The sequence below is a fragment of the Palaemon carinicauda genome, chromosome 17 (genome assembly GCF_036898095.1).
Source record: "Palaemon carinicauda isolate YSFRI2023 chromosome 17, ASM3689809v2, whole genome shotgun sequence".
NCBI lineage: Eukaryota > Metazoa > Arthropoda > Malacostraca > Decapoda > Palaemonidae > Palaemon > Palaemon carinicauda.
In genome coordinates, this window is record NC_090741.1 from 70,757,654 (window position 1) to 70,779,751 (window position 22,098).

Sequence of the window (22,098 nt, forward strand, 5' to 3'; positions counted from 1 at the left end):
ATATAAAAAAGACTATCTGGTAGAAAATATTAAAAAATACGATAGAAAATATTAAAAAATACGAACCAATACCAAAGGATGACCAGGGAATTAACTTTTCTATATGTATTCTATTTAATACGAATACATAGACTAACATTATGAAGCAAAGATTTATTTTAGCCTTTGTTGATTATTAAAGGAACAAGTCTTGTAATAAAAAAAAAGACTATCTGGTAGAAATGTTAAAAAATGCGAACCAATACCAAAGGATGACCAGGGAATTAACTTTTCTATATGTATTCTATTTAATACAAATACATAGACTAACATTATGAAGCAAAGATTTATTTTAGCCTTTTTTGATTAGTATAAGAACAAGTCTTGTAATTAAAAAAAAGAATATCTGGTAGAAAATAAGAATAAGAGAGGCAATAACCTGTTCGATAATTTACATTCTCTGGGGTGGAAATGAATCGAGATCTTTAAGTCCTTGTGGGGTAGAACATAAAACGACGACGTAAACAAACATGTTTGCCCCTTTACTCTCGAGGTCTATATTGTCTAGTGTTAGCAGAAATTTACCAAGTAAGTAGTTATCTGTGTTAGAATATTCAACAGTTTTAGATCATTTGAAAGAAAAATGTCTGAGGATGCAAGGTTAAATAGTTTGGTTTCATCTACCGGTGTCATGCCTTGACTCCGAGGCTAACTTACTGCCAAAATACAAAATTTTCGGTATTATTTTACTGTATTACAGGGCAATGTAACCTAGGAAAAAAACTACTTTTTTTTAAAAGAAAATGTTTCATGGTAATTTATTCAAGAAAATGTTTCATGGTGAATGGTTTCATTGTAGTGAATTACATGGCAATGTAACCTAGGAAAAAAACTACTTTTTTTAAAAGAAAATGTTTCATGGTAATTTATTCAAGAAAATGTTTCATGGTGAATGGTTTCATTGTAGTGAATTACATGGCAATGTAACCTAGGAAAAAAACTACTGTTTCTAATCGAAAAAATTACGCTCTCTTCGAAAATGACACTCGTTCCCGTCGCAAATTAATAGTTTCAGAAATATATATATATATACATCTATATCCTCCAATGATGGGGGACCCCCAGTGGGAACTCGGGGTTTTGGGTGGGGAAAACATATTGGGGAATCGATATATAAACGTAAAACAAGCCTTTTCTTCTCTATACATTACCTTCTTGAAATTATAATAACTGGAGCAAAATACAAAACAGTGTACCTGGATAATCTTTGGAGGCGCCGTTCCAAAGATTGTGTCATGAAAAAATACAGTAACCAGTGCTGCCAACGTCCAATGTAGATCAAATGTTATTTTGTGACCTGTCATGCTACTAGTCTAGGTTAGGTGGGTTTGTTAGGTTCTGTGCCCTTTTTGTACTTTTTATATATTGAGTAAAACTTATATGGAGAAATTATTTAATATTGGATATATCTATCATTACTTTCTTTAGTAATGTCAACGTGCCGTTGGTAACTCTGTGTACCATACGTCAACGTTGGTAACACTGTGTATTATTGGTAACGTTGCTAATGTTATCGTTCGTTCGTAAGAGAAGTGACACCGTGCATCTCAAAGTTATCCGAATTGGTTGATCTGTTTGTTTCCGATTGAAATGAACATCAAATTCGGTTAATTCACGTTATTTACTATAGGATAACAATTATATATCGTTTCCCCAGTATGTTTTCCCCACCCAAAACCTCGAGTTCCCACTGGGGGTCCCCCATTATCGTAGGATATAGATGTATATATATTTTTGAAACTCTTCATTTGCGACGGAAACGAGTGTCATTTTTGAAGAGATCGGAATTTTTTCTATAAGAAACAGTAGTTTTTTTCCTAGGTTACTTTGCCATGTAATTCACTACAAAAATACCGAAAATGTTTCATGGTAATTTATTTAAGAAAATTTTTCATGGTAATTTATTCAACAATGGATCCTTCGACGGGGCAAATAGTATATTAGATCGGTCTGCTCAATGCTCATTTTTCCCCCTTTGCCTACACCGAGTAGTTTTGCGTATTCTTTACGCATTCTCTTCTTGGGGTGTATGTATGATAGCGGCCACCTATATGCATTATTACGGTTAACTTAGAATACAGCATTGTAAGGGGGGCATTAGCCCCCTCATTAGTTAAGTAGGTAAGGACACGGCTTGTAGGACAGGTCAGGGGGTAAAGTTTGTTAGTTGATGTCCATTTTTAATCCACGCGGCTGGAATTGGCCGCTGATATACGAAGGCTCCCAGACAAGTTTCTGGGTAGACTGCGATTTTAAAGACAAATATTTTATGGTAATTTACTGGACATTGGATCCTTTGACGGGCAAATAGTATTTTATTGGATCGCTCTGCTCACGGCTCATTTTTCCCCTTTGGAGCCTTTGTAGGGTGACGGCCAGATCCTGTAGAAAACGGGAATATTCTGAACTGTGGCCGTCGTTCTAAAAACGATTTTGGCGGGAGAAGGTAACTTAAAAAACCCACCTAACCTATGATAAAAGCCGTATCCTTACCCAGGGGGGCTTCCCCCTCCCGGACCCCCCCTTACACAACAGTTTCCTTACCTACGAGTATGACGGGAGAAGCTAACTTAAAAAATCCACCTAACCTATGCTAAAAGCCGTGTCCTTACCCAGGAGCAGCCCCCCGGACCCCTCCCCCCTTACACAACATATTTAAGATCCGTAGACCATTTCCAAACGTTTTTATTCTATACAAGATAACAGTCGGAGCGATAATAAGCAAATTAGGACGCTTGGCCGTAGCGCTACAAACTACCCTCCCCTTTGCCTACACCAAATAGTTTGCCTATTCTTTACACATTCTTCTCTTTCTTCATACACCTGACAACACCAAGATAGCTGGAAGTCTTTGTAATTCATTGGGAGAGTGGGTGTAAAATTTCAAAAATTATTACTGAAAACCCACAATTTAAAAGGGAAACAAACTTGTGAACACCACCTAATTTACGGCTCCAAACCTAGCCTAACCTAGGAGCCGTATCCTTTCTTACTTGGTAGGCTTGGCCCCTTGCTACCCTCCTTAGACTTCTGTATTCTATTACCCTAAGACTAAGTCTCAACCTTGTGCAACCAAAAAATTCTTCACTCTGGGTTAACTACTGTACTGTAATGTAATTGTTCAGTGGCTACTTTCCTCTTGTTTAAGGTAGAAGAGACTTTAGCTGTGGTAAGCAGCTCTTCTAGAACACTGCGTAATCAAACTATTATTCTCTGGTTTTCGATAGGATTTTCCCCAGCTATTTATGTATGAAAAACATTTTGTTCCTACACTTGATACAAACTCTCATTCTTTACTATAGGAGATATTCTAGCGCGAGCTGGAAAATATGGCAGAAAAATCTTAACAAGGTCGTTAATGACTGGGCAGGTAATTACCCACCTGTTAGTGGTGGGGGGACCGCTGGTCGGTAGCTGCTGTTTACCTTCAATCGAATTTTAGCCGTCGCAGTGGTAACACTGCTGCTCCTGCTTTTATTTGACTGGCAGACTAGCCTTTCTTTTTTGGTTTTTTGATTAATCCTTTTTCTGTGTTAGATGTGATGTCCTCTATTATGAGGAAGTGTTCCAGGCACCTTTATGTTGCCGCTGGAGGTGGATCCTCTTTCCCTATGCCCTGGGTACAGAGGTCATAGGTATTCTGAAGGCTCCCCCTGCCAAGTTTGTAGAAGTGGTCGCCCTCTCAGTGGGAGAAGTTCGAGAGAGGTAGTATAGGAAGTCCTAGAAGGACTCTTTACCTCAAGGATCGCTGTCGAAGGTAAGGAGTCACTGACCTCTTCTTCGGCCTCTCGATCTCTCCCTTCAGACTCCTCCTCTCCTCCTTGCCTGCCTCCCTCTGGGGGGGGAGTCGAGGAAGAGTGGCACCATTGATTTAACCCCCATTCCTCTTGGTCAGGCAGATCATGTTGCCTCCCTCAGTGGGGCAATACTTTCTGCCACCGGAAATGACTCTGTTACTGCTTCCATTCTAGATCATGTACGAGCGGTATGGCTTGCCCTTGGACTTCCTGGTTCTCCTTCGGAGGAAGTTTGGAACCAGTTCCTCGGGGGCAAGGTAGTGCCTCAGGTTCTTTCTGTTTTGGAACCCTCGGGAGTTCCGTACCCCGCCTACCTCCCATCAACTCAGTCGGCGCCCACGGAAGTTTTAGTGGATATAGTAACTTCAGCTCCTTCGGTGCCTACTTTGCACTCTGTTGCGCATCTACAAATTACGTCATGAGCGCAAACATCGCAGTACCTCCCCCTCCTCCTCCTCCTCGCCCTCTTCGGAGGGTAGGAGGGAGAGAGAGAAGAGGAAAAGGAGAGCTCGTTCTCCTTCGCCCAGACGTTCTCGCCGGAGACACAGGCGACATAGGAAGAGACATCATCGTTCTCACTCTTCCTCGCCTTCTATCTCTTCATGAGATGTCTCGCCGCAAGACTATAAGTGCTCTCGTCACAAATATAAGAAGAGCGCTTCCTCCTCGTCATCGCCCTCTTTGGAGGTCAGGAGGGAGAGAGAGAAGAGGAAAAGGAGAGCTATCGTGCCATCACCTAGATGTTCTCGCCGAAGAGACAGGCGACATAGGAAGAGACATCATCGTTCTTGCCTTCTGTCTCACTTCAAGAGTATAAGCGCTCTTGGCACAAACCTAAGAAGAGCGCTCCCTCTCATCATCGTTCTGCCTCGCTTTCTTTTTCCCTTGCGAGGCATCATCTAAGAAGCCAGGAGCGCGGCCAAAGGCAAAGCACGTCCTGACCTCGAACCCTCTTCTTTGCATAATAATTTGAGGGTCTCCGTTTGCTCTAGAAAAGTCAGAAAGAGCGTTTCTCCTTGCTTTCATTCCTTATCTTCAGAGAAGATCGCTCTCGCCTTCGACTTCTTGATCTCCGATCCTTTGGGGTCTCGTGACAAGGAAACTTCGGTTTCCCGGTGCACTATCCCTTTGTTTTCTCGCAACTCAAGTTGGTGAAACCTTGGGCTCTCGGTGCATTTAGTCACGCTGACACTTCAGTGTTTCATGACAAGGGAAGCTTCCGTTTCCTGTTGCTCTGGCCCTTCGGGTTCTCGCAACACAACCTCTATGGGCACACACTATCACGCTGAACCTTCTGGTTCTAGTGAAACAAGTCACCAAGAGTTTTACTCTTGTGACAGAGAGTCTTCGGACTCTTGTCACACGGAGTGTTTGCGTACGCTCAACCAACACTGCGCCCATGACCATCAAGAGTTGTACTCTTATGACAGAGTCTTTAGACTCACGTCACGCAAGGTGTTCGCACGCAATTAGTGCTACACACGTAAATCTCTGATCTTCTTCTCTTCCGTTGAGAGCAGAAGGAAAAGGGGAAACGTGTTAGAGAGGCTAAAAGAAAACACCCTGATAGCAGCGTCCTAGAACACAATGCCGATGGCTTCAGCCGCTCTGTTCGTTATCCTGCGCTTCATGTGGCAGCTCATGAGCTGCCTATGTTACGAGGTAGCACTCGTTGTCAACCTGCAACTAGATCAACTTGTTGGAAAACTTAGATTGCTGCCAGGAGGTTCGCCTCCAGGGCTTAGAGAACCTCCCCTTACGAGGGAGTGATAACCTTCCTCGGAATTTGGCTGCGTGAGAGAACTACCCCCCCCTTCCGAGGGAGAGCTTCCCCACTTCAGCCATTCAGCAACCTTCCCTCCTTCGTGAAGAGTTGCAAACAGCTCGTCGAGTTTTACCTCTGCTTTCTCGTCCCCAAAGACTGCTTTCTCCCCTCGAGCCGGGGAAAAAGCAAGTCTAAGGCTTGTTCCTCCTAATAAGGATTTTTGAGCTTACAGACTCTTTAGTTGGAAAGGAGACCCCGATCCAGGACTCCAACCAGCAGATGTTCACTTGACCTCTATGATAGGTCTCTCGCTTGTGTTGGCTTCATCCAAGAGTCAGCAAACCCCATGGGGTGCCCTCAACGTCTCATTCATGACGATGGGCGAGATAATGTTCGACCTCGTTTCTGGCAACTTGGATCCTAGAATCCAAACCCTTTGGTCTGGGAGTCCTTTGCAGCATGACCAATGATCCAGATCAACGGTTACTATGCCAAAGAAAAACTGGAGGCCCTACCTCAAGGAAACTACAAGAGCTAGCCCGCGAGTGTCAGAACTTTTCGTCTGCTCGGGGAAAGTCAAGAAAAGGATCACCAAGAACACATTCTCGACTTAGATTAGCAAGGTCATGGACCAAGCATCAAATCTTTACCCTTCTCCTCATAGAAGAGACCGAGAGCTCATAACATTAGAGGTAGAAATATGCCCCAGCGTTTATAAGACTACTCGTGACGTATTCCTTATCAGCGGGCATGTAGAAGCGTCAAATGACCTTCACTGCCCAGACAGGAACATGAGACGTTCTCCATGGATCCTGCGGTGGCTACACAATAAATGGTTTTAAAACCTCAGGCTCCTTGATGGACAAGTAGCAGATGGCTTAACCATGGTTAAGTCTTGGATGAATGACAGAATGACTGGCTCTTCTTTCTTTCATCTTCCACCCTGTTGAGTAACAGCACTTATGGTACTCTCCAAAGCTGACCTCCACTGTCTGCAGGTAGAACCATTTCCCTTGTGTAACAAGGTTTATTATATATATATATATATATATATATATATATATATATATATATATATATATATATATATATATATATATATATATATATATATATATATATATACTGTATATATATATATACTGTATATATATATATATATATATATATATATATATATATATATATATATATATATATATATATATATATATATATATATATATATAAATATTAAATAGTGTTGGTTTGTATTTAGTGACGGAACAAATGACATTTGGAAGTAATTTGTATTTTTCTTAATGATACAAACCTATAGCTATTTACTGTATAAAAATTGGCATGCCAGCACCAGTCCCCCTGGAAGTCCTACCTCCAAGCAAAGTGGATTCACAGCCCAGGTGTGTGTGTGAGCAGGGTAGCTACTACCTCCCACACCTCTGCTAACCAGCAGGCGGGTGGTTAACCCTCGATAAAAGGCTGATGGCTCGTCTTTCAGCTTCGCCGTCAGTAATACTCCTGTAAATAGCTACAGGTTTATTTCGTTAGGAAAACTTACTTGCAAATTTGTCATATTATTACAATAACCCTTGAAAATGAAAATAACATAGTGCACAAGGAATGCCTCTGGGTCTTTCCAAGTCTTTGTCAGGACCACTACAATTTCCTGGAAGAAACCGAGGCATGCAACTCTTTCAAGATACTGTCTATTTCTTCCGGGCCTTTTGGAGGCATAAGGAGAGGGATACCCTTTGCAGCATTCACCCCACTTTTTTTCTTAAATCCTAGATTAGGGGGATTCCTTGCTGTGGTTTTGGCAAATCAGTAGAAGCATGGGGCTGAGCCTTGGATAGTGTGTCTTTTGAGACAGGTGCCTACTACCCTTTACAGCCCTTTTGCCCCCCCCCCCCCTTCTCTTTTTCCTATAGAGTACTGATCCATTCTTTCAACATTACCGAGAACCCCGGCCTTGCAGACAGAGGTAGGGGTGATATTGGATGGGATCTGTCAATGAATTCCATTAGAGAAATACTGTAGTTCTTGCTTTCTGTGGGTCTGAAGGAAGCATGCTTTTAGTATCCTTGCATTAATCCGTTATTAGTACCTCCCTACTCCCACTATGGTTCAATGTACCTATTCAGGCCTCTAGATTCCTGACTGGGTATTGCTGCTCAGCTAGTCATTCAGATGTTCACCTGGGTAGTAACTTGGGGCCACTTTAATAGATAGGTACGACCATGAATAATCTTGGTCTCCATCTTGAGGCCTTTGCAACAGGATCAAGTTCGATTTTCCGCTTCGTGATTATCGGGGAAAGTCAAATTTCTTACCTTAGCTGAGATTGAAGCTCTTGGGCATGCGGGCAACCAAGATTCGATCAGTTAGATAATTGTATCAGGTAGTGTAGAAATTCTGTCACCATTTCTCATTTGAGAAACTTATGCCACAAATGAGCACCTTTGCCTGGGATCTCTTTAAATATCGTTTGAAGAACCACAGGTTAGCCTCCAGAGATTGCCTCTACTTGTGGCAATGGAATGGGAGGCTTAGTTCGATCTTACCTGCTGGCTAATGAGGAACCCTCATAGGAGAGTCCCTCTCAGTTCTTTGCCTCCTATTTTACGTGTACATTCTGTTATACAGAACTTCAGTGGTACAGGCAAAATCTTTTTGGTCACTCATTGTAGAAATGAACGCCTTTGCCTGGGATTGCCATCCCTCCTTGTGCCAATGGAATGAGAGGCTTGGGTTGATCTTACCTGCTGGCTAACGAGCAACACTTATAGGAGAGTCCCACTCGACTCTTCACCTCCTAATATGTAATTGTAGTTAGGATGAATCAAAGGAAGGGAGGGGCACATGCCTGTACAACAGTGTTGTTAACAGAATTAGAAGCATCTACTCTTCAATATCCTGGGACTAGCTGTCTTTATAGCGCTGCAAGACTTCCAAGATCGTTAAGGAGGCAGTTGATGGATTGGTGCAACACCACCACCATATTGGCTGACATTTAGCTCTGTGAGCTGATGAAGTAGATGCATTTCAAGATGGCATTCTGTGCTGGGGAAATGTCAGACTGTTACATTCAAGGCAAGAGGAATAGGCTAGCAGGCACACTTAGTCACCAAGGGGAGACTGTAGGGTTAGTGGTTCCTACATCCTGGCATAACAGCGAGGCTTCTTGTTAGAGGGTTCTCCGAGGATTGACCTGTTCACCATACGGTTAGACAGGAAACACCCCAGATTTTACCCCCCTTCCTATCCAACCCTGTGTGTGTGTTGAATTCACATTTCAACACTCATGGGATCACTTGGATAGTTATGTCCTATCTCCGTTCAACCCTGGTCCGTCGGTGAATCTAACATGCAGGATTACTCTGGGCTTCATGGTAATTCAGGTGGCTCCTAGACGGCCTATGCTGAATGGTTTCCTGTTCTGCCTTATCGGTATCCCGAAAGAACTTCCCTTGCCATTGCTCTCCCAGGGAAGTGGGCCCATAGGGATTCTTCTCAATTTGGATCATATATAGACCAGATTGCAGAGTTTCACTTCTTCCTGGCTGGGAGAAGTTCCTCTCAGTATTGGACATCAAGGCATCAAGCAATGAGTCTCCTTACCTAAACTACAATTTTTTGTATCTGCATTTAAGCAAATTAAAGTTTTTTTATTCTTATTTTTCTTAGTTATACAAACCTGAGTCCTTTAGATTATATGTCCTCAACCACCCCTCTCAGTCCTGAGCCGAAAGTTCATAAGTGAAGAGACTGACAGGTAAAGGGGCTGGACTCCTCGCCCTCGCTTCCACCTATCACTTAACTGCCCGTTGAACGATTCAATGGCTGTTCAGTTGTCTAGCTGAAACATATGTCCTACCTATAGGACTCAGGTTTCTATAGCTAGGAAAAATAAAAATGACTAAAATATATCTAGTGTTTTCTTATTGATGTCTCACACACTTCCATAACATTGAGGGCATGTTGTAGCTGTTAGACAGGAAATTCTAAATCTCGACCCACCTTTGGAGTGTAGTCTGAATATTCACAGGGACACCTTGGTCTAGAGTTACTACTTAGCAAGTGGTCTTAAATCCTATACCTTGATCTCGACATCAGGATGATTTTCTCCTTAAGTTTTGCTAAGTGCCTTAATATTATTCTTTAATTGTGGTTCTATTAATTTCATTTCCATCAGTGATTATGGTAAGTAAATTTGTTTCCATTTATCTCGTATAAAACATAACCAGTGTTCAAATTTAATATTTGTATTGTTATCTGTTAGTCTTGACTAGATCACTGCCAACAAGGTCTCACCAACTCTGTGTGATGCTAAGGGCCACCTCTAGTTCCCCAACAAACTGATTCTTGTTCTCTCAGGTAGATCATTCCAGCTAATCCCCACCTTTCTTCATGATTCTTATCTATACAAGTCTTGGCCTTCCCTCTCTTTTAAAACTTTATTGTGTCCATTTAACAGCCTCTTCTAAAGTCCTTTCACCATATGATTAAAGAACATATTCTTGTTAGTGGCCAATCATCAGTCTTTTGAATGTGTACCCTACTACTAAGAGTTTTAATTGAAATTTTAATAACCCATAATCTCAGCTTGATGCTGTTAATCAATCATGGGTGATTAACCTTGAGTCTTTAACTGCTTCCTACCCGTTTATTATCTGGTACACAAGACATTATGTTGTAAACCATAGAACTTAAAATCTTCATAAAGGTTCTGCTTTCTATATTATATTTTATTTTATAAATACAGTCTTTTCTGTTGACAGTGCAGTACATAACACCAATGAGAATGTTATTAATGAAACATATTATTGTATTCCAGCATCTGTATATACCAAATATTATTAATGCTTTAAGATGTGATATAAAATTTGGTTATTGAGAATTTAAAAAAAATAATCTTTGTATTTTCAGAAGTAGAGACATGTGCAAGACTTGGTGTATATGTAAGGCCAATGAAAGTTCATCCTTATGTCCCAGTAAAAGATGGAGAAGGGCTGAAAGATATAACGTTACCTGATGACTTTCGGTGAGGAAAATGAATTGTATTTACTGTATAGTATTCTGAATTCTTTCCTTTTTAGTACTATATAATTAAAATTAAAAAAATTGATATATTTATTTTGTTCCTTTGAATATACAAACTATTCATTCTTTGATATAAGGAATGTCTTCAGCCGAGCTCAAACTACTGTTGACGACAGTTAACGAAAGGTGGTAAGCGCAGGTGATGTAGCTAGCCCACTACCCTGTCAAAAATACTTCACTTTTGTCTTCAGATGCAACACGAATGGTTGTACTGTATTGTTGCATCCTATCCAAGACTGTTAAATCTTTTTCTGATACATCTTAGTTTGAATGGTTGATATTGGCTTTGTGTTAATAATGAAACTAAGCAGGATGCACGTGTAGGTTGGACATTGCATTGGTTTATGGCCAAACTGGCATTGGAGCCACATACACTGCACCTTAGAGGCATAATTGTTCACAATTATTCTCATTACTGAGTGTAGATTTTGGCCTTCCATTATGGCGTATATATTTTTTTAAGGAGTGGGAAGGGCCAGTTTTCATAAGGAATTCTTGGCAATTCCCATGACCAACCTGGAGAGACTGTTTAGCACTTTGCTGTTCTCATCGAGTTTGTTATTCGATGAAGCTTCTGGTTATATGCCATTGGCTGGTTCTTGAGTAGTATGTCTCTGGAGCAGGGACCACTTGTAACTTTAGACGCGTCCACTCATCCACTTGTTATACCTGCATTACAGAGTAGTTTCTTTTAAACTCTAGGGACGTACCAATGCCCCTAACATCATGAGCTCTAGGTCGGCGCGAGCAAAGTAACAGTTGATCTGGATCATCAGTTACAGAATAGACTCCCAATCTGAAATGGCCCAAATCTACAATCCACTACTCCCAGATTTTGAGTCTTTGCTATAAACTCGGGTACGAAGCTGAGTGTTACCTCCCACCATCTCCTTGAATAGGTGACGTCACAGGCTAGACCATGAAGTTCGCTAATCCTCTTGGTCTTAGCCAAAGTCAGGAAGAACACTGTCTTTGCAGTGAGGTTGCGATCTGTTGCCTGGAATGATGATTCATAGGGAGCACCCTTCAGTGATCGAAGGACACAAACTACATTTCTAGAAGATATAACTTACGACTGTGGCAAATAAGCTCATAACTTCGTAGGAGGAGAGACAACTCCAACTAAGAGGAAATATCAACTCCAACTAAGAGGAAATATCAACTCCAACTAAGAGGAAATATCAACTCCTTTCAGCCTGAAGGAGAGGCTCAAGTCTGAGCGGTAACCTTTCACCGTCGAGACCGAGAAAAGTTTTCCCTGCCAAAGATAAACAAGGAACTCCGCTATTGTTGGAGTAGTGGCCTGATAGACTGGAGCCGAAGATCTTCACAGGTATCCAGTCATCCTCCTCACAAACGGTCGCAAAAAGCCTCTCTGAAAGAGGAGGTACTGGATAGTTTTGAGGCGTGAAGACGAAGAGAAGCTATCGCTTTGTGAAAGATGGTCACATGTGGCTGTTTGAAATAGATCATGTCATATAGGGAGTTCTCTTGGGATCTTCTTCAGGAGCTGCTGAAGGTCTGATAACCACTGCGTGATATCATAGCGGAGCTATGAGCGTCATGAGTAGGTTGTTGGATGCTCTGGTTTTGTTGAGCACCCTTCTCATCAGACGGAATGGGGGAGAGGCGTACACGTCGATGTTGTCCCACCAGTGAGGAAAGAGAGAGCCTAAGGATCCGGGACTGGGGAACAGTAGAGCGGGAGCCTGAAGTTCAGGGACGTCACGAATAGATCCACAGTCAGGGAACCCCACAAAATCAGGACTTTGTTGGCTACTAGATGATTCAAGGGCCACTCAGAGCCCACTATCTGAGTCGCTCTGCTCAGATTGTCCGCAAGCACATTCCTCTTGCCTGTGGATGAAGTGTGCTGATAGGAACATCAAGTTGTCTTCTTTCCATCTTAACATCTCTACTGCTAGATGGTATGGGGACAGCAAAACGGTACTTCCTTGTTTGTTTATGTAAGCTACTGCTGGGGTGTTGTCGCTCATCAGCACCACAGAGTGACCCGCCAGGAACTGTTGGAAAGCCAGGAAGGCTGCCCTCATCTGGAGATTTATGTCCTGATACCTTTCGGTCTCGGACCTGAGACTGATGGGTGCGGTATGTAGGCCCCCCACCCTTCTTTCGATGCGTCCAAATGGAGCATCAATTCCAAGGGAAGTACGAGGAGGTCTGTCGCTCTGCTCTGCGGAGTTTTTTGTCTGCCACCCACCATTGAAGGTCCGTCAGCTGCTCTAGTCCCATGGAGACTAACGTATCCGGGGAATCGGTGTACAGTACTGATTCCACCTGGAGTTTAGCCATCACTGAAGAGATTGAATTACGAGGCGTCGGTTTGGCACCATATGGGCCAAGGATGAGTGGTGACCCAGAAGACATACTCACTGATGGGCTGGAAACTTTTTGCATCTGAGGAAGAGGCTTGCTACCTTCCTCAGCCTCTCTACGCTGTCATCTGATGGAAAAATTTTCTTTAGTTTTGTGTCTATGATCAAGCTGAGGTATACCAGTCTCTGAGAGGGAAGCAGAGATGATTTCTCGAGATCCTTGCAAAATTCGAACTGTCTGTCCCGGTGCTGAAGAAGGGTTATCACCAAGTCTGATAGAATGAGCCAATCATCATGGTAACTTAGGAGATGGATGCTGATCCTTTGAGCCCAAGATAACACTAGGGTGAACACCCTCGTGAATACCTTGGGTGCTGTGGAAAGACTAAAGCACAGTACTTTGAACTGGTATTGTCTTTTTGTGTATGATCCGGAGATACCTCCTGGGAGATGGATGAACTGCGACCTGGAAGTATGCGTGTTTGAAGTTGCGAGAAGTCCTGCTGGATGTGAGCAGAAATTCCCACAGCTCCACGCATCCTCATGATGGGAGAGACGAACATCTGAGGGTTTGGGGCCATGGAAGTGGCAAGCCTCCACCTAAGGACAAAGGGTGAGAGGGGGAGGGGAGAAGGAGGTGACCGACTTTTTCAATGGGATCCGAGGAGTAGATGCTGTTGCCTCTGATGGAGTAGCTGTACCCGCGACTGCCTGTTTTACAGCCTTCACCAAGGTTTCGAACCAGGATGGCAGTTTCCCCACAGAAGACAGGACCCGGAGTATTCTTGGGGAGGCCAATGGATGGAAATTGTCTTCAAGGGATTGCGGTCTAGCCACCTGAAAATGAGGAGAGGCAGGTCTCTTCTCCTGTTGAGGTGGCACAGGCATGCCCTCCAGATCTAACATGAAAGGGCAAGATGGAGAAAGAGAAGTAATCGTAGGATACTTCTTTGGAGGTTCCTTAAAGCCAGAAGAAAAAGGAACTGGGCATCTGCCTCTTGCTGGCGTGTCAGGGTGACATGCAGACCTCTCTGGATTGGTCGCTGATGGTCTGCGATGATCGTCCAAGTGTTGGTTAGCTGGGGAAAGAAGATCGCTTGCAGGAGCATGGCAATCGCATGCGGGAGGTGGAGAACAGTACGCTGGCGAGTAACGATCACTCTTAGGAGAACTGCGATCTGGGGATCGGCGCTTTGGCAAGCGTCGTGGAGGCAAACGGCGCTCTGGAGTGTGACGCTTAAGAGCTGGTGAACAGCATGCTGTAGGGAGATGTTCAAGGGTTGGTGAACAGCGAGCAGGGAAGTGATGATCACAAGCTGGTGAATGGCGATCAGGAAAGTTGACGATCACGAGCTGACGATAACGAGATGATGAGTGACGCTAACGAGCTGGCGAGTGATGATCATGAGTAGGAAAGTGGCGAGACGATCATCATTTCTTGGATTCCGCTTGCTGTTTCCTGACGAAGGGCAAAAGAGAACGTTTTGGTAGAGAGGACTGCGATTTCTTGATGACGAGGAGACCCAGTGATGGCGAGGGCTCTTGTCGTCAACAGTAAGTCGGCTTAGGAGTGGTGAGCGGGTGCACTGGTCTCGTCGACGGTGATCCTCTTCAGGGGAGTCACGCAGCGAAGGAATAGAAGACAATTAGGCTTGGCAGCGTCTAGCAGGCCTTGGTCTTTGCTCAACCCCATCCTCTGAAGGTGAAAGAACAGAGACATCGGTTGGAGCCATAGGAGCAGGCGATGGCGAAAGATGGGTTTCGCAGATGAAAAGGGTGTCGACCACAGCACTCTCAGGAGACAAAACTTCACTCAAGGGGTTAACTGCTGCTTTGTAATTTTTCAGTGGCTGCTTTCCTCTTGCCATGGGTAGAAAGGACTCTTTAGCTATAGTAAGCAGCTTTTCTAGGAGAAGGACACTCCAAAATCAAACCATTATTCTCTGGTCTTGAATAGTGCCATAGCCTCTGTACCTTGGTCTTTCACTGTCTTGGAGTAGAGTTCTCTTGCTTGAGGGTACACTCGGACACACTAATCTATCTTATTTTTCTTCCTCTTGTTTTTTTTATAAAGTTTTTGTAGTCTATGTATGAATGATTTATTGTAATGTTACTCTTCTTAGAATATTTTATTTTGATTACTTCTCTTGTAGTTTCCTTATTTCCTTTCCTCACTGGGCTATTTTCCCCGTTGGAGCCTTCGGGCATATAGCATTCTGCTTTTCCAACTTGGGTTGTAGCTAAGCAAGTAATAATAATAATGAAAATAATAATAATGAGGAAACTAGAGAACCTCTCCTTGGCTCTCAGCTATAGAAGTTTTCCCAACACATCCTTCGAAAGTGAGCCTGCAACCCAAAGCGACGACCAACTCTGTATCAAATCACAAAGAGAAAAAGATTTCCCCAAGAGCAGGGGCAGAGTTGCTTCTCTAGGGGAAGCAGCTTTGTCCCTGGAACCCCGGGGTTTTCCTGGTGTTAGCTGGTCAACACTACTACTTGACTGATCCTCAGAAGAGACCAATCGAGCAGAAACTTCGGGAAGAGATCGGGAGTCAAGGAAGAGCTCCGAGGTTTCTTCAACTTCAAGGAAGACTCCAAAAGCGGAGAATCTCTCTTGGACTTCTTGCACTAGTGCTCAAATCTCTCCCACTGGGAGGAAGACCACTCCTAGCATTCATCGCAGGTGTTAGCCTGGTCACAATGCCATCCTCTGCAGACTGGACACGACTAATGGGGGTCGATCTTGGCAGAGGATATGAAGGTCCCGCAGGGGCGTCCTTAAGTTTCCGGACATGTCACATGATGGAAGGCAGGAAGAAGCAACACACACACACCTGAAAAGAATAAGAAGAGAACAATTAATCTAAATGGCAATCTGTTGGGAACCAGAGAGCAGTAACGTCTGTTCTTGGCAGAGCCAAAAGAGAGTGCGTCATACACACTGGTGTGTGAACGGGCTAGCTGGCTACCCTGCTATTATTATTATAATTATTATTATTACTAAACTGCAACCCTAGTTGGAAAACCAGGATGCTATAAGCCCAGGGGCTTCAACAGGGAAAACAGCCCAGTGAGGAAAGGAAACAAGAAAAAAAAATATTCTAAGCAGTAACAGCATTGAAATAAATATCTCCTATATAAACTATAAAAACTTTAACAAAACAAGAGGAAGTGAAAAAACAGATTTTGAGCAAAGTGAAAAATCTATTTTGGGGTGAGATAGTCATGTCGTCCTGATGGAAGACTCCTTTAGGTAGCTTTCTAAGGGATATTTGCTACAATGATACTCCCAGAGAATTAACCATAGGTCTCCAGAATTCTAACTCCTGGCGCGAGTATCCTTAATATATCTTTAAGGATATCGCATAAAATCAGGGGACGTATTTTTTTATATGACACATAGCAATCTTCACCGTGAATAGATTTAATTCTTTGAGGGGGAAGAGTGGTGAACGAAAGGGGAGTCGTTATCAAGGTACCTGGTGAACCCCCTCCCCGTACTCCTACGGCCCATCATTCCTAGTTGCATTTAAGCAGGAATAGCCGCAGATTGAGTAGTTTCGGGTGGGGCCATTTCAAGAAAGAAGGGTGGGTCCATCAGGACGACATGGCTATCTCACCCAAAAATAGATTTTTCACTTTGCTCAAAATCCGTTTTTTGGGCTCGGCCATATCATCCTGATGGAATCTTACCAGAGAATTAACTTGAAAGTACTATATGTTCCTACACTAGATACAAACCCTCATTCTTTAACATAGGAGATATTCTAGCGCGAGCTGGAAAATACAGCAGAAAACCTTAACAAGGTCGTTAACGACCGTGCCGGTAGTTATCCACCTGTTAGGGGTGGGGGACTGCCAGTCGGTAGCTACTGAATACCTTCAATCGAATTCTAACCGTCGCAGTGGTAACACCGCTGCTCCTGCTTTTGTTTGACTGGCAGACTAGCCTTTCTTTAAGTGTTTTTTTTTTTTAACTTTTTCTTTATTAGATGTGATGTCGTCTATTATGAGGAAGTGTCCCGGGGTTCCCCGAAATCTTGTGGCACATTCATGTCGCCACCGGAGGTGGATCGTCATTCCCTATGCCCTTCGTGCAGAGGTCATAGTTGTTCTGAAGTCTCCCCCTGCCAAGTATTTAGAGAATGGTCGCCCTCTCAATGGGAAAAGTTCGTGAATAGAAGTAAGGAGAAATCCAAGAAGGATTCGTTACCTGCAGGTTCGCCGTCGAAAGGTATGGAGTCTCGGGCCTCTTTTTCGGCCTCTCGATCTCTCCCTTCAGACTCTTCCTTGCCTCCATCCTCCGGGGGAAGTCAAGGAAGAGTGGCACCATTGACTTAACTCCCATTCCCCCTGGTCAGGTGGGTCACGTTGCCCCTCCCAGTGGGATAATTTTTTCTGCCATCGGGAATGACTCTATTACCGCTTCTATTCCAGATCACATACAAGCGGTATGGCCTGCCCTTGGACTTCTTGGTTCTCCTTCGGGGGAAGTGTGGAACCAGTTCCTCGCGGGCACAGTTTTACCTCGGGTCCCTTCTGTTTTGGAACCTTTGGGAGTTCCGGACCTCGCCTACCTCCCGTCAACTCAGTCGGCGGCCGCAGAAGTTTCAGCAGATATAGTAACTTCAGCTCCCGCGGCGCCTACTTCGGTCGCAAGCGCAAACATCGCAATACCTCCCCCTCCCCCTCCTCCTCATCGTCTTCGTCGTCCTCGGAGGCTAGGAGGGGGAGAGAGAAGAGGAAAAGGAGAGCTCGCTCTCCTTCGCCCAGACATTCTCGTCGGAGAGACAGGCAACATAGGAAGAGACGTCATCATTCTCGCTCTTCCTCGCCTTCTATCTCTTCATGAAATATCTCGCCGAGAGACTATAAGCGCTCTCGTCACAAACATAAGAAGAGCGCATCCTCGCGTCATCGTTCTGCCTCGCGATCGACTTCCTCTCGCGAGGGATCATCTAGGCGCTTCAAGAAAAAGAGCACTACGATACGTTCTCGCTCTTCATCACAAGAGAATTCTCCCAAGCGTAATAAGTGCTCCCGTTGGAGAAGCTCTTCCCACGATTTTTCAACTAATCGCGCCCGGAGCGCGGACAAGGGAAAGCGCACTCTGAGCGCGATCCCTCTCCTTCACATGTTAGCTTGAGGAGCTCAGATTGCTCTAGGAAAGGGAGAAAGAGCACTTCTCCTCACCATCGCTACGTATCAACAGAAAGAGAGCGCTCCCGTCCTTCAACCTCCCGATCGCGCAAGTCTCCGGGCATATCTGCGCGGGGTCATTCACCTCGCCCTCGTGCAGACAGGACAGCTCCGGATGGACCGTGCTCCCTAACGAGTTACGGTATACAAGCCTCATGAGAACCTCAGAAGAAGACGCAGGGGTTCAACCCTTCTTCTTCTTGGTTGAGAACAGAGGGAAAAGGCCTGACCGCCGATCAATGCAACCTCTTACTGAGACAGTACCAATAATTCTGTCACCTATGCCTAGACCATCGACTTCCAGGCAAGATCAGGTGCACGCGGCGCCATTAACCAGCGCTCAGCCTTCCCTTGGAACAACGGCAATGGAGTATCCTACTTGCCGTTACCTCCAGACACTCGGACTTCTATCGCTCTTCCTCGCGCGTAATTAGCGCGACCGGAAGATTCCTCGGAAGAGCAACCATCAAAGGACTTAGAGTCCTCCTATCTGAGGGCTCTAAGAACTATGTGTAATATCTCAGGCCTCTATGATCTACATCTGTCGCCTCGACATACCGACGCTCCAGCTTTAGACAGACTATGTCGTCCTCCATCAAACCCTAAGACCAGAATCGAACTTCCCTGGTCTATTCACACTGCAGGCCGTCTGAGGAAAGTCTCGCAGGCGGTCTCGGGGGAAACGGGTTCCTTGAAGTCTCAAGGATCCCATAAACTTCTGCAATTCCCATTTTCGAAGCAAAAGCGCTTTTACAAGGTCAGAGATGCCAATCCCTCTCCTCTGACCCTGGATCCCCTCGCAGCAAGGCTTACACCTGGCTGCTCTTCAGACAGACTCTCTTCTCTCCCAGTCTCCTTTACTGCCACAGAAGCCTCGGCAATGGAAGCAGCGTCAATGTCCCTTCTGGAGGCATTATCCTGGTTTGACACGTGGTCAGGCATAGTCGGCTACCTAGCGAGTCACAAAGACCTATCAAACCAAAACTCCATGCAGTCCCTGCAGAAACAGAAAGTCCTAGCTGCTGGGGCTAAGACAATGGACTTCCTAACTGCTACAACTGCAACCATGTGGGGCAATTAGATTCTCAAAAGGAGGGAATCAGTAGTTTCCAGACTTCATAGGAGCATCAGTAAGGCTGAGAAGTCGGATTTGAGAAACTCGGACCTTCTGCAACCTCTCCTCTTTTCTAAACAGGCAGTTTCCTCTGCCTTGGATACTTGGAGGAAAGAGACGCAGGACACCGCAATGCAAAAGGCTGCTTCCTTTTGCACAATGCAACAGCAGCTAACTCCACAACCCAAAACCACAACTGCAACTCCACTCCCAGCCAAGAGCCTTAGCCGCCCCTCTTTTATAGCCAAACCTATGGGCAGAGGAAAGTCGGCTCCTCCTAAGGCTAAAGGCAGAGGGAGGAACCCTAGACAGAAATAGGGTCACGGCTCCCCCCTCACAGTGCGTAGGGGGGTGCCTGCAGGGGAGTTGGAGGAGGTGGAAGGCTATGGGGCCACGCAATGGACCATCAAGGTGCTTTGTTGGGGGTACCGTATCCCCTTCATAGGCTCTCCTCCTCCTCTAATTCCTCCCCCGATCTCGTCCTCCCAGGTCCCTCGGAATCCCGGGAAACAGCAAGCCCTAGCACGGGAGATCCAGAGCATTCTTCTAAAAGGCGCCGTACAAGAGGTCTCCAACATTTCCCCGGGGTTTTTCAGTCGCCTCTTTTTCTGGTAGATAAAGCCTCGGGAGGTTGGAACCAGTAATCAGTCTCTCTACCTTGAATCAGTTTGTGAAGCAAACTCCATTCAAAATGGAGACAGCAGCCTCCGTGACCCAAGCGGTGCGTCCAGGAGACTTCTTGGCATCTGTGAACTTGAAAGATGCACATTTCCAAGTGCTGATCCATCGCGCATATCGGAAATTCCTGCGCTTTCTGGTTCAGGGTCGAATCTTCGAGTTCAAAGTCCTATGCGTCGGCCTCTCGACCGCCCTACAGGTCTTTACGAAGGTTTTCGAACTTGTTTCCTCGTGGGCTCACAATCACAGGATACGCCTGCTAAGGTACCTAGACGATTGGCTACTCCTGACCTCGTCCAGGGAGCTAGCTCTGGATCACCTGAGAAGACTTCTAGACCTTTGCAAGGACCTGGGGATCCTTGTAAATGCAGAGAAGTCTTGCTTGATTCCAACCCAAGTCTTGAATTATCTGGGTATGTCCATCAACACCCAGGTAGGGAGGGTGTTCCCTTCGGAAGACAGACTTCGGAGACTGGAACAATCCATCGCCCAACTCTTATCTCCACTGCCTCCTACAACCAAGTCGTGGCAGAGAATTCTGGGCCATCTTTCCTTCCTGGAAAAATTAGTTCCAGGCGGAAGATCAAGAACGAGAAGTCTCCAGTGGCATCTGAAGACCCATTGGTCTCAAAAGATAGACTCCCCATTCTTGTCAGTGGAGGTTCCAGCTCTGTTGATACAAGATATTCATTGGTAGTCAACCAGAGAGAATACCCAAAAGGGCATTCCCCTCCAAAGCCTCAGTCCGAAGTTAAAACTCTTTTCGGACGCATCGCTACGGGGCTGGGGTTCCCACCTAGACCTGAAATTAGCATCAGGAGTTTGGTCTCCAATAGAACAAACTCTCTATATAAATTACCTGGAATTATTAGCAGCCTGGAAAGGCCTAAAATACTTTGTAAAAGATCTACAAGGACGAGAGGTGGTGCTGATGAGCGACAACTCCACAGCCGTCTCGTACATCAACAAACAGGGGGGATACTCTGGCAAGAGACCTCTGTCTGCTAGCGGTCCAGATTTGCCTGTGGGCGGAAGGTCACAACATTTCTCTCACAGCCAGGTTTATTCCGGGCTGGTGAAACATAGTGGCGGATCAACTGAGCAGGCATCACCAAGTGTTGAGTGGCGAATGGTCTTTGGATCCTCGAGTAGCGAAGACAGTAATAGCTTTGTGGGGTTTCCCCACAATAGACCTGTTCGCCACTTCTCTGAATGCGAAACTTCCCCGCTATGGGTCCCCTGTTCCAGACCATCAGGTAGCAATCCAGGACGCCCTTCAACATTCTTGGGACAACCTGGACGCATATGCCTTTCCACCCTTTTGCTTGCTCAGAAGGGTGATCAACAAACTCGGGACCTCCGGGAACTGCAAGCCTCCAGAACCCCTTCTGCTGACGCAGCCATACAGTGGGGTCCCCCACAGGAGAATCCCCTTCCTGAAGCTTCGCCTGGAGGCTGTCCAGTCACTCCTCAGAAGCAGAGGCTTTTCAGGGAAGGTGGCTGAGCACATGTTCAGGCACCTGCGCCAATCTTCCACAAACCTCTACCAAGCAAGATTGAGAGTGTTTGCAGCTTGGTTTAGAGGGCGAGGTATGTCTCCACTCTCTCCCTCTCTCCCATAAGTGGCAGACTTCCTTGTGTACCTCAGGGAGGAAAAACTCCTCTCAGTCTCGGCAATTAAAGGCTATCGTTCAGCATTAAGCCTCATCTGTAGACTGAGAGGGGTTGACCTTTCCACCTCAGAAGATATCACCTTGTTGATTCGAGTTTTGAGTGATCTTGCCCCCCCAGTTGAGATTAGACCACCACCTTGGGACGTATCCCTGGTCTTACGTTGCTTGAAGAGTCCACCCTATGAGCCCATAAATAGGACCTCTGACTACTTCCTAACCCTTAAGACCGTCTTCCTAGTAGCTCTGGCTTCGGCAAAAAGGGTCGGTGAACTACGTGGTCTATCCTACGAAATCACCCATTCTAGAGGATGGGGGGAAGTCTCGCTCAACTTCGTGCGAGGCTTTGTGGCCAAAACTCAGAATCCTTCATCGGCCGATGAGAGGTTTAGAGAATT

At 45.1% G+C, this 22,098-nt stretch overlaps 1 protein-coding gene across 1 annotated transcript in view; it reads left to right on the top strand.

Annotated features, from left to right (window-relative positions):
- The first annotated feature begins 410 nt into the window (after positions 1–410).
- The window catches only part of mRpL19 (mitochondrial ribosomal protein L19), a 76,993-nt gene continuing 55,305 nt past the window's right edge, over positions 411–22,098 (top strand). Inside the window, exons 1-2 of the mRNA XM_068391230.1 lie at positions 411–567; positions 10,528–10,642. Of these exons, the coding sequence (XP_068247331.1) occupies positions 510–567; positions 10,528–10,642 (173 nt within the window). The 5' untranslated portion in view covers positions 411–509. The remainder of the gene's footprint in view (positions 568–10,527; positions 10,643–22,098) is intronic.